At 42.7% G+C, this 12745-nt stretch overlaps 2 protein-coding genes and 1 long non-coding RNA gene across 4 annotated transcripts in view; 1 reads left to right on the top strand and 2 right to left on the bottom strand.

Moving 5' to 3' along the window:
* PRKCZ (protein kinase C zeta) overlaps positions 1 to 6929 on the bottom strand; it is a 62532-nt gene extending 55603 nt beyond the window's left edge. The window contains exons 1-2 of one of the 2 annotated variants that reach the window (XM_053451611.1): positions 6510 to 6929; positions 4005 to 4175 (exon numbers count right to left, since the gene is read on the bottom strand). In XM_053451611.1, the coding sequence (XP_053307586.1) occupies positions 4005 to 4075 (71 nt within the window). In that variant the 5' untranslated portion in view covers positions 4076 to 4175; positions 6510 to 6929. The remainder of the gene's footprint in view (positions 1 to 4004; positions 4176 to 6509) is intronic. The other variant, XM_053451610.1, reaches the window with a different exon arrangement.
* On the top strand, positions 6367 to 10473 carry LOC128469826 (uncharacterized). The gene is made up of 3 exons (XR_008345998.1): positions 6367 to 6484; positions 8287 to 8452; positions 9666 to 10473. It is a non-coding gene; the product is annotated as an uncharacterized LOC128469826 (long non-coding RNA).
* LOC128469823 (transmembrane protein 26-like) lies at positions 8159 to 11926 on the bottom strand. Its single transcript, XM_053451620.1, has 3 exons — positions 11576 to 11926; positions 9296 to 9422; positions 8159 to 8724 (listed from the first exon to the last, which is right to left on the bottom strand). The coding sequence occupies exons 1-3, from the start codon at positions 11770 to 11772 to the stop codon at positions 8176 to 8178; spliced, it is 873 nt and encodes a 290-aa protein (XP_053307595.1). The 5' UTR covers positions 11773 to 11926; the 3' UTR covers positions 8159 to 8175.
* Between the last annotated feature and the right edge of the window lie 819 nt (positions 11927 to 12745).

Raw genomic sequence — 12745 nt, 5'->3', positions numbered from 1 at the left:
GAACAAACCAGACATGTAATCAAAACACATAACACGGAGACATACCTTTGGACTGAGACAAACAGAACACACGGATGGGGCAGACCTCATAAAGGAAGCAGAACTAAAGCAAGGAATGACTCTTGGCTGGAAGCCCTATTGCAGGGCACACGGCAGGAAGCCCAATTGCGGGGCACACGGCAGATAAGCCCTCTTGCGGGGCACACGGCAGATAAGCCCTCTTGCGGGGCACACGGCAGATAAGCCCTCTTGCGGGGCACACGGCAGATAAGCCCTCTTGCGGGGCACACGGCAGATAAGCCCTCTTGCGGGGCACACGGCAGATAAGCCCTCTTGCGGGGCACACGGCAGATAAGCCCTCTTGCGGGGCACACGGCAGATAAGCCCTCTTGCGGGGCACACGGCAGATAAGCCCTCTTGCGGGGCACACGGCAGATAAGCCCTCTTGCGGGGCACACGGCAGATAAGCCCACTTGCGGGGCACACGGCTGGAAGCCCTCTTGCGGGGCACACGACTAGAAGCCCTCTTCCAGGGCACACGGCAGGTTGCCCACTTGCAGGGCACACGGCAGGTTGCCCACTCGCAGGGCACTCAACCAGGGTAGTCCGCCAGTGGCAGTCATCCTGGGAGTCGCGATGCAGGGCACTCCTCTTGGGAGTCCACTAGTGGGGCGCAGGCCGCAACTCAGGAACATGGCAGGTTGCCCACTTGCAGGGCACACGGCAGGTTGCCCACTTACAGGGTACTCGACTTTGGAGTCCACTTACTGGGGCGCTGGCCGCAACTCAGGAACATGGCAGGTTGCCCACTTGCAGGGCACACGGCAGGTTGCCCACTTGCAGGGTACTCTACTTGGGAGTCCACTTAGTGGGGCGCAGGCCGCAACTCAGGAACACGGCAGGTTGCCCACTTGCAGGGCACACGGCAGGTTGCCCACTTGCAGGGCACTCAACCAGGGTAGTCCGCTAGTTGGCAGTCATCCTGGGAGTCGCGATGCAGGGCACTCCTCTTGGGAGTCCACTTAGTGGGGCGCAGGCCGCAACTCAGGAACACGGCAGGTACTAGAACAAGGCAGGTACTGGAACAAGGCAGGTACTGGAACAAGGCAGGTACTGGAACAAGGCAGGTACTGGAACAAGGCAGGTACTGGAGCAAGGCAAGTACTGGAGCAAGGCAAGGTACTGGAGCAAGGCAAGGTACTGGAGCAAGGCAAGGTACTGGAGCAAGGCAAGGTACTGGAGCAAGGCAAGGTACTGGAGCAAGGCAAGGTACTGGAGCAAGGCAAGGTACTGGAGCAAGGCAAGGTACTGGAGCAAGGCAAGGTACTGGAGCACGGCAAGGTACTGGAGCACGGCAAGGTACTGGAGCACGGCAAGGTACTGGAGCACGGCAAGGTACTGGAGCACGGCAAGGTACTGGAGCACGGCAAGGTACTGGAGCACGGCAAGGTACTGGAGCACGGCAAGGTACTGGAACACGGCAAGGTACTGGAGCACGGCAAGGTACTGGAGCACGGCAAGGTACTGGAGCACGGCAAGGTACTGGAGCACGGCAAGGTACTGGAGCACGGCAAGGTACTGGAGCACGGCAAGGTACTGGAGCACGGCAAGGTACTGGAGCACGGCAAGGTACTGGAACAAGGCAAGGTACTGGAACAAGGCAAGGTACTGGAACAAGGCAAGGTACTGGAACAAATCAGGAACCAAACAGGTAGTCCTCCAACATTACAATGTCAAGGCCAGACTGCAGGGCTGGGCAGGTTTATAAAGGCTGATTTGATCATGAGATCAACTGCAGCTGGACCTGATAATTAGTCTGAGAGGCTCTGAATAGCAAGGGCGGCCACTAGTGGCTGGAAACAGGAAATAAATAAGGCAAAGTATAAACAAGTCCAGCCAGCGCATGGGGAAGCGTTACAAGGTGGTAGAGAGGAGATGTGGATGTCACAAAGCCTGTAAAGCTACATTCCTTTAAAAGTCATAAAAACAATTCCTGTAGTACCTGAAATACCAAACTATACCTGTTTTGTCATCGCAGCAAATTGTCTACTAGCAGGTAGTATAATTTCCATTCCTTCAACGGCACCATGACGACACGTCAAAGAATTTATAAGTTTGTCTTAGGAAAAATGTTAAGATTTTCAAACACACTTGTAACACTCCAGAGCTATGAATCATTTAGCATTTACCGCAGACAGACCTTCAAATGATCTAAAGTCCTAGAAATGGGGCAAATGTTTTTTCTTTTAATGCATTTTTACCTTCTGAATGTGGGATGTGAGATGCATGGCTCATTCCTCGGGCACTCAAGATATTAAAGGTATGCGAGGATCACGGGAGCCAAAACTACAGGACTTAAAAACCCTGTTTAATATATTACATGAATTCCGTACGGTTTTATTTGAGCCCTAGGCGTAACCTGGTAGAGACTTTGAAACTCCCTGGGTACATTTGCCTGGAAATCCAATAGCTAGATTTTGGGATTACGTTTGTTAATATTTTGATGTTTAGAGATTAGCAAATTCGAAGCAGGAACCAATAGAGCCAAGGTTAAAAATTACTATATTTATACTTTTGTATCCTAAACATAGGAATATGTTTACCAATACCTTAACTCGACGGATTATTACTGAACCAGCTCTCTCCTTTCTTCATACCTTATGTTGCTTCTCACCCCATTCCCTCTAGATTCTAAGTTTATGAGCGGGCCCTTTCCAACCAGTGTATCTGTTTGTCTTAGGCTGCCCGTTCTAGTTTTGTCAGACACTTTCAATGTATTGTGTTGTAAGACAGGCTGGGTAAGTTGTTCGCCCATTAAGCTCTCCCATTTCAATTGAAGATCTTTCTTGACACAGGTTAGCAGCTTCTACTAAGAGCTAAGTGTTTTTTAGGTTAATGTACAGCGCTAGGGAATTTGATGGCGCTATATAAAACAAATAATAGTAATAAAGAATGCATATTGAACTACTTACAAAGTACTCAAATATCCATTGTCTAAAGGGCTGCCTGGGACCGTATGTTCCTTTAAAAAAATATATATATATATGCTAATGATTCTGAAAAAGAACATTTTGAGCTATAAAATAATATTCTGTTTATAACATGACCCTGTGAAGGGCTTTTTTTTTTATTTTTTATTTATTTTTTTTTTTTTTTACAATTCTAACCCATGTTTGAGTTCCATGGCAACACATTCCACATTATGAAAAACAAAACAAATAAAAAAAAAAAAACAGGAGGCAGAAATGCATACAGCAAGGTGGAGGAAGCCCCCCTTTACCAGTTAGATGGATGGGGGCAGTTGAAAATAGAACACAAAAGGAATCCATACAATTAAAAGCAAAAGGTACAATAAGAGCAGTTAAGTATTTACATAATTACTTTATATTGAAGGACAACATGAGCAATGACATCAAGAGAAATAAAAATCCTAACAAACTCAGGGACAGCGGCATATGGGAAACAATGCATACTGCAATTCTTTGTTGTTGCTGCTGCTGCAAGTCACGCTGTCCAACAGCAGCTCAATGTCAAGGTAACTTAGTATCTGTTAATTAAAAATCTTGAAAAGCGTTGGAAGTGTGGCCTAAAGAGGATATTATTTCGCTGATTATGCCAGAAGCTTTTGGCGAGATAAGAAACCTAAATGTTGAAGTACACAAGCTGTAAGAGAGAACAGACGTGTTCCAAAGAGCTAAAAGATGACCCGTTTCTTGTAAAATTAATGCAGTCAATCCATCATTTTACGATGTGGAAATACTATTGAGTTTACTTATCCCTTTAATAAAACTCGCTTTTGAGAGTCAATTAGATTTTGTTGTCAAGCCTAAAAAGTTAATCATGCCTACAAGCAAGTTACCACTAAACAAATAAGATCATTAGTTTAAAAGTGACTGCCAGCACTGAGCACACACACACACACACACACACACACACACACACACATTACATATCTAATCATACAGAATACCACAATGATAGACGGCATTGAATTCACAACTCACCCGTTGTAGTGCGCTTTCATTTTGATGTAGTCTTTAGATAAGTCCATTTTTGAACCCATCCTGCTTGGCATGATACTGAACGCGCTCCCTGCTGCTCCCTTCTAAAGAAACTGTTCCTTGGAGATCGGACGGGGCAGGTCGCATACAAAGCGCATGAGCTGCGAGCCTCACCTGTGAAGGAAATAAACAATGAGTCACTGCATTAAAGTATACGGTTATTGTAATATCAAATATTTTAAGCACTTTGGCATCTTATAAAATCAATAAAAAAAAAAACATACTACTTATCTACAACTCGGCGGGTGAGGCAATAGCCCGGCAGCATCGTGTGCCACTTATACTATTCGGGCAATAACGTCATACGGGATATTAGGCAGGACGCTTGATCAGGGATACCCCAATCTCAGAAGTCTCAGTTACATCTCCAAAGATTTTACTGGTGGTCCCAATGTCTGTGTATCTTATGTGGTCTAAAAAAAACCCCAAAAAACTACTTTGGTAACTGTTGTACGCACTCTCTGACAATGTTTGTGATAAGCTCTAGCACATAGCTTCCGCTTGTAAGAACATTACTTATCCATTTCCAATTGTTCACCAGTTACATATTTATGCACATCATGACCTTTGACATGTTGGCACTGAGACCCCGCAAACCAAAATGTTTATTAAGAAGTCGTTTCCGGCACCAGGTTCCTACAAGAGGAATCCATAGCTTCAGGTTCAACCTGGCTTTTAGATGCACGCTCCATGGACCCTCAGGCCAAGGACCTTGCGTTAAAAAGTGCTCTTCCACCTAGACAAATATTTATCACACTTCCTAACCAAACAGATCGTGGCATACCAGTCATTGTATTCTTACTCTTAAAAGTTGAATGACAGAGAAATAAACATTTTAAGAAGTGTGTGCTTCTATGGAAGCAACTCATTAGTGCCAGCTTTTAGGTCAAATGACAATTAAGTGGTCCAGGCAAAAATGAAGGAGACATGATTAATTATTCACGGGAAGAGTCTGGGCATCCTCGGAAGGATGTTTCTAATCATGCATTTAGTTACAAACGTGTTAAATTCAGGTGGAACAGCAGCTTTAACTATTCACATTTCTGTTTTCAGATCCAGTTGCACTCATGACAGTCAGCCAAACACCAGAAGAAAAGTATTAAACGTGAAGTCACAGCAACTGAATAGAGTTTTATTTTTAGTAATAAAATCTGCCTTCGAAATAAGTTCATTAGACTGCACTGCGGGTGAATAGCTCTTCTCTCCTTCCACTTTCTTAATTGCTTTTGTAACTGTACCAGGTAAGCATAAGCCTGATGATTTATCCAAGGGTCAAACATCATAAAACCCCCAAAGGACATAAAATTACACAATCACGATGGCATTAACTATTCGATGACTAATCCAGACGTGGGACACACAGTATATGAGACATCAAGAAACTTCCTAACCACTTAAAGCAGCCGATAGTAATAAAAAAACAATTACAATGTTGCACCAATCATTCAAAATATTTTTAGTCAATACAATAACTGTTTAAAACATAAGTGTGCCTAATACTCTGCACCTATAATTTTTTTTATATATAAATATGTTCTAAAATACCTGGCGGGGTATAATAATATTAATAATGTAATAAAAATTATTTTTAAAGAATATACAAAAAAAAAACATGCTTTGTTATAAAAAAGGATATATGTATATATATATATATATATATATATATATATACACACACACACTGTATATAATATATAACTGATTATACTATATTTCTGCTTTGTTCACATGATCAAAATAATAATGTTATATTTAAATGAATCCAAGTAATATTATAAGGATAACCTATAAATTGTATAAACTGTAGCAGGCTTGCAGGAGTCTGGAATGGGGGGAAGCTAAAGGGTATGGAAGGGGGCAAACAACAACATGATGCTAAACGAACAAGAGGGAAGAGATGGGGCAGCCAAGGAGAGTGCTGATCACAGATGGTTGGGCTCTCTAAGAGACAGCACGTTAGAAGTGGAGTTGTCAAAGAGAGTGCATTAGTGCAAAGATACATTAGAATTGGGAGGGCGGTAGAGACAGCCTGCTAGTAACCGAACTGCCACAGGTTTCCGAGCCGGGTGGTTTCGGCCACTTCCGTGCAGATCTAGAGCTCACCTGCTCCGGGTCACTGTTCCCAGAGTTACCGTCCCCACCCCCGAAGGAACGCGGAATCGGATGCCAGGCATTACTGAGAGAGCGGGCGGCCAACTGGGTGAGCCGGGGGTTAAATGCCTGGGAACTGAGTGAACAGCGCCCACAGGGTAGTGAAGCGGGGTCAGAGGTCAGGGACGTGAGCATAAAGCACCGTGTGTCAGAGAACGAGGTGAAGCGGGATCGGAAGGAAGCGAGTCGGGTGGAGCGTTACACAGCTCAAAGGACCGGAGTGAAGTAGGGTCAGAGGGCAAGGAGCCGGGGTCAGGAGAAATTATCGCCGTGTAATCAATGGGCTAGTATTATTACCAGCACTGCAGCTCCCGAGAAACGTTTTGCTGACAGGTGTAACCGCTGTCCGCTCCTACACAGCGACGTGAGTCGGGAACAGGTCTCCGAGGCGGAGTATCCACCTGCCGGCACCGACCGCTCCACGAAACTGCTTCCAACTCCCAGCTTCGACTAGTCCAGGCCACACATTCCACTACTGCGACGGTCACGGCACAAAGCGCAGCCCGGGCAAACTCCAGAGAACGAAGTCAACATCGCCCCGTCTGAGGAGAACCGGACTCTCGGAACATGGCGGAATAAGCGGGGTTCTCACCTCAACCAATAGCGAGGCGTCTGGGATTTCCCGTGACCAATCAGAACGAGACCTAGTGGCTGCTGGAACCAATCTGAATAAACGGCCGAAGAGCTGCGACCAATAACAGTAGAGATGAAACTACCTGCCGTGACTGACCAATGAGGGGACGAACGGATTACACCTGTAACCAATAGGATGCCAGAAAAGGAAGCGGTGGGGGTTGTGTCTGAGTAACTGAGTAACAGGATCTGTTGCGGGCGGCTGTCACTGTTGGAATGTGGCTAATGTTACTTAAGGCATGTTGTTATATCATAACTCCCAAGTGCCCATCTTTACAATAGACAGTCCCTCTTCTGGCCTGAGCTCAGAATGTTTTTTCGGTATGAGGTTTTAATGTGTTTAGAAACAGCAGGGAATGTTTTTATTACTTTTCATTCTTCTTCTTCTAAATGCCTCATTAAGTTATATGAGTTTGCGGTTAAGGTCACTAAAATCACCTGGGGGTTTTTTTGTTTGTTTTTTGAACCCTGCACTTTTTTTGTTATTTTCCATGTAAATTTGCCCCGGCTGTGACTGGCGGTGTGGAGAAAGAAGAATATTTATAACACCAGCTGCACATGTTACACGCGTCGTGTTTTCAGTGCACGCGTGGAATTGATTTCAGTCACTGATTGTTGTTTTTTAATGTTGAAAATGCCACAGCGAAGCCGGGGCCCTGAAGACTCTTTGGGGGGATGGTTTGAGCGTTTTAGCCACCATTCCCCCCCTTTCAGACTTAAGTGGGTCTCCTCTTTGGGACCCTAGAAGAGGGCTGTCCAGGTGATTTCTGCAGTGGGCCACAAAATATGGCATTATAACTGTGTATTGCATGTTAATAAAGGGTACGTTTCACAATAATGCAAAAGCAGTCAACAAACACACATCCAGATACACACTCACACTAACACACACCTCGACTCACACTAACACACATACACCCAGACACTCACACTAACACCTTCCCCTGCAGATATGTTTCTTTGTCAATTAAAAAATATGATGACACCATTCTTTGGGAATAACATTTATATATTTAGCTGCTGTACCTGGCAACTTGTGGATAAATAATAACCTAGGGGTCCCTTCAAATTTGCAGAGTGTTCTCCTGGCAAATGCATGGAGAGACTCTGATTCAAGAGTGCCATCAGAAAAAATTGTGCATATAAACAGAAAAATATAAATAAACTCTCTTGGGTCTTTTGGAAGGAGATTATTAGAAAAATTAAAAGGGTTTGGGGAAACAAAAACAGTATCTGGACCTTCTAGGTTGTCATGACAATTATCATTGGCGAGCACCAAAAATGAGATCTTTGTAGACCATTCTGTTTTTTTTTTATTTTTTATAAATTGTTATTTGGTATGCACCACAACGATCCTGTATATTTCTATAGTGACCGTCAGAATGTTTTTACAGATAAAAAATATCATCAGTTCATTAATTATTCCCTCTTTAATTGCAAGGTAAAGACGGAAAACCAGGAAGGGTCCGTCCTGCATGCCCACCGCTGTGATCAGACTCCACACTTCGTTTGTACAACACGGGGAGCCATCGCTTTCATCAACGGCAGGGGCATCCTGCAAATCTGGGAAGTCATTTTCCTTCTGGGACTGCGACGAGTTGGTTTGGGTAAGAACTAACGTGAACTGCAGGAGTGCCCAGCCGTAGAGCGATAGTCCCACGATAACTACATTTCGATTGGTCTCCACCGCCGGTTCTTTAATTAATTGTAGTATGTCCAATATGTCAGCACCCAAGCTAATGTAGATTAACAGAAGCTGTGTAAGCTGGTCCCTGTTCATCTCCCCCTTTGGCATGAGCCAACGTCCTATTACCAAGACAAGCATCATAGTCTGCTCCAGTGCTTCCAGCCACTGCGAAGGTTCATTGAAGATCATATCCTGATAAAAGATCAAATTAATATAGTTTAATTTGAAGAGAAACGTGTATAAAATGTTTATTCTAGATCCAAAAGGCTAGAAAAACAGGAAACCAGAGTTAGACTTTTGGCGTATCGTTCCAGACCCTTTCTTGGTACAACTGAAAAACTGCATTTGTAACAATTAGACAATAGATGCTCTTCCTAAAACGAAGTTGGCCCTTCATAATGCCCAGGGAAGTGAAGAGGGTTACGTCACTCACTCTTACACCCTTACAGATTCAGCTTACCCATGTCTGCCTCTTTTCTTCCTCCCCACTGCTGCTGAGTGGCTCCTCCAGCTGCAGTGTTACAATATGACCAGTAAGTGGCTTCCTTTTATAACAAAGCGATGTGAGACAATGAGTGCGCTTGCAGTTTATCTAGTGAAGCACCCTCAGCCCCCGGAGGTCGGAGTCTCCGGAGTCTAATCCGGCACTAGTCTGCCTCATCGTGTGTGTGTTTATTAAGCCTCGTCTGTACAGGGCTACTGCTGATAATGAAGACCGTTCTAGAGAAATGATTACTGTCTCTAGTCCATTGCGGGCACTCACCTCGGCCACGGCCGTCTGATTCACAGTTGAGTTTCTGACCAGGGCTCTGTCTTCTAGAAAATCAAGTTCCAACAAAAAAACAGAAGGGATGGTAGAACTCAAATACAGAAACACCGTGGGGGAAAACCTACACGACAGAGAATATTAATTTAATATCAAGGTCCAACTGCATAGCAGACATTCAGTACATAACAAGACAAAGATTTATCAACACTGGTTAAATGTATGAATGCGATCAGTAAGTCGTTATGGCAGGTGTCTTCCTTGAGCATAAAACCCAGCGTTCTAAATGGAAATGTGGGTCAGCATTGATAAAAACCTGGTTTTAGCTAATTTTGTTCCAATTAACTTTTTTTTTTTTTATCTGCAGACATGCTGGATGCCCTAGTTGCTAGTCATGTGATATTTAGGATGAATTTCCCGCACACAACACTGAGATGATTCTTTATGGCAATGCTAATAACTCCATAAGCTTGAATTAGTCAGAGTGTCCAGCAGTGTGATTAAGACCAAGCTATTCTATTATTTACCATGATAAAGAGTAAGAGTGATTGTAGACTGAGCTAAGATAACATACAAATGGGTAATATGTGGCTGCCTGAAAACATTATATTGTGCAAAAAACTAGAACTGTTTAAAAAAAGTAAATACATTTTTTTTTTTATGGATTCTATGTTTTTGAGGACTTGGCTTTGGCTTGCGTCCTGGGCTGAGTGGTGCCAGCCGGCAGCCGGCCCCGGCATACAGGACTTATAAAGCTGAGTAACTCTGTACTAGGGTGATATTTGTCATCTTAGTACTACTTCTGTGTACCGTACAAAATGCTCTGTTCATACAAACCTAATTATATCTGTGTCTTCTTATCTATCCATCTTAAACGGCTGTTTATTCATAGTATTTATATCATTAGAAGTATCACCGGGATTATATAAATGAGGAAAAATAGTTTCATTTGCTTTTCTTCTTAATACTCAAAGTAAATGCGATTAACAATGATAAATGCCTTCAAGCCCACGATTATATTAAGTCCGTATCATGAGAGTCTAGTAAATTGAGCACCATACTGACTAGAACATAATGGACGTCTGAAAAGATAATCCTTTAAATACAGGTGATGACCGCTTATTACAAAGTAACATCAAAGCGAAACTGACAATTTCCACCTGAAACCAATTTTTTCCCCCTGAAACCAATTTTTTCCCCCAAGTAGAACTTATGTAATTTTGTGGCTCATAAAGTTAAAATAATGAATGCTGCAATTTACCGCTGGCTAATGCCTGGGATGTGGCACAGATGTGGTTTTATGCAACATTTTTATTTTCTAAGGTACGTTGTTATTACAAGAAAAATATAAACCGAAATGTTTTGAAAACATACACTTTTTTTTTTACATTTTATTTCTGGGAAGATAATGTTTAAGTACTCGGGTGGACACTAAGGAAACTCATTATGAGTCTCTCGGCTTTGCGCCGGCTTACGCTACAAACTTGATCAGTATTGTCTCCTGAGCTGATCTAATGCGCACGTGGCTTTCTAGTGAGCTCACAGTTAAACATAATGATGTCATTAAAACGCAACCCTTGCCAGCTTGTTATTGAAAATCACTGTCACAGTGATATTTTTAAGGCGTTGTTCCGCTTGTGAAGATAACACGTTTCTAATGCAGCTTTGGAAACATCAATTCCTAGTACTGTTGAATGCACAAACCTTACTCAGAAATAATTCCTTAATAAAGTTACATTTTATGTTATTTGTCATTTTTTGCTGGGAACATTTGATGTGATACAAAAGGAGGCACTGATACATTGTTGCCATGGAAATGGAAAAGGCTCCTCAAACTGTGAAGATTTAATTGCACGGTATGGACCTTGTCGGCTCCTGTACTGTCAGTGACCGGCTTCTGCAGAGGTGGGCAGAGAAATGGCATCAGGCAGTGAGTATCAGAAGATGGGTAACAGGGCTTTTCTTTGCTCTTGAACTTGTAAAAGAAAAATGCGCAAACCTTACTTTTAATATAAGTAAAGTTTGTTTAATCATTTTCTTAATGGTGAAAAAAGTCTACGTTTTAGTGGAAAAACATGAAATATGAGATCATACATCCCTGAATTTCAGCAGTCATCGGAGTTGCATTAAAAAGCTGGTGAGCTAACTTTTGGCTACCCCTTGATAGACTGTTGGACCTTACCTCCATTAATGACCCTCTCCCAGAATCTACCCTGGGCATATTTATCTTTTGCACCATGGGTGGTGAGATGTAGAGGCTACCCTTTAGGTTATTACCATTTCCACTCTCCTTTCTCAGTGATAGTGAGTGTGACCGCCATATCCACATATACCAGAATTAGCCCAATCAGCAGCATCCAGTAAAGACTGTTCTTTTTCTCCTCGACCACTCTCCATACCAGCAAGACCCCGTGTGCCGTGAACAGCGAGCGGCTGACGATGGCCAACAAAATCCTCATGAGTTTGGACATCATTTTGTTCCCATGTGTCTGCAGCCTGTAGAAACAAATTATCTCGTTGTACTCTAATACATTTGGTTTATTGTCTTGGAGTAATGGGAACTACTAGCCTTCACTTTACAATATTTAAGTAGACAACAATATTACTTGGGATCAAACTGGGTTTACGGTCTTCTGTGACATTATTATAGCAAAGGGTTAATTTTATTTTTAGGATTAGATATAAATCAGTATAGTTATGTATTTAAGGCTCATTAATTACCTTTTTCCCCATAGTTTTTTTTTTTGTTGCATAGACTTTAGATCAGAACTATAGCAATGTATATAAAGTTTGAAACACTAATCAATAAAGCAAAGCAGATTTAGCCACACAGCCCCAGAGTTCCTTACCCACCCATCAGGGAAAAAAAACTAATAAAAAATCTACATTTTGCACTGTTGACCTACATGTACAACACAGATTCGCTCTGAAAGCATTCTTTTATGGGGCAAATATGTGATTGAAATAAGAAAAAATGTATAGTAGGTCTTAAGAAGGTATAAAGAACTACTCCGAATCGGATGCAAATCATAAGGATGCAATAGTAACGGCTCTAATCACAGAAAGAAAAGGCAAATTGTAAAATTACAAAAAAAAAACTTTTGTTTCTTAATCCACTGTAGAAATGTTATTTTCCAGTAACCGTGACCTGCTGTAAGGTACCTTCATTGTACAGAAACATATTCTAAGAATCTTTGCAGTGCCACCCAACCATTTGTAAATCTACTCATTACAAATGCATGGAAAAATATGTCTATTCCGATCTTACCTTTATTGTCCTTTGTGGAATTCTCAGCGCGGATAGCTGTTTTTGTTTGTGACAGAGATAGGAATGAGCAGAATTGTGATTGTACGTTCGATTTTCTTAAGCCCTTCAAGTAATAGCCCTGTACCCACCCTGAGATTAGAGCCAGCAGGTAAACGGCGGTTTTCTCTTACACACCCTTA

Source organism: Spea bombifrons, chromosome 12, assembly GCF_027358695.1.
Source record: "Spea bombifrons isolate aSpeBom1 chromosome 12, aSpeBom1.2.pri, whole genome shotgun sequence".
Lineage (NCBI taxonomy): Eukaryota > Metazoa > Chordata > Amphibia > Anura > Pelobatidae > Spea > Spea bombifrons.
Note: the sequence above shows the minus strand (reverse complement) of the source record. Positions and strands in the feature narration are given on the sequence as shown.

Excerpts from the sequence above, each read along its gene's own strand:
- LOC128469823 (XM_053451620.1), bottom strand. The coding sequence starts at position 11,772 with ATGATGTCCAAACTCATGAGGATTTTGTTGGCCATCGTCAGCCGCTCG. Across the intron at positions 9,423-11,575 it reads GAGAAAGGAGAGTGGAAATG|GTTTTCCCCCACGGTGTTTC; the intron begins GTAATAACCTAA and ends TCTGTCGTGTAG. Across the intron at positions 8,725-9,295 it reads ATCAGACGGCCGTGGCCGAG|GATATGATCTTCAATGAACC; the intron begins GTGAGTGCCCGC and ends ATCTTTTATCAG.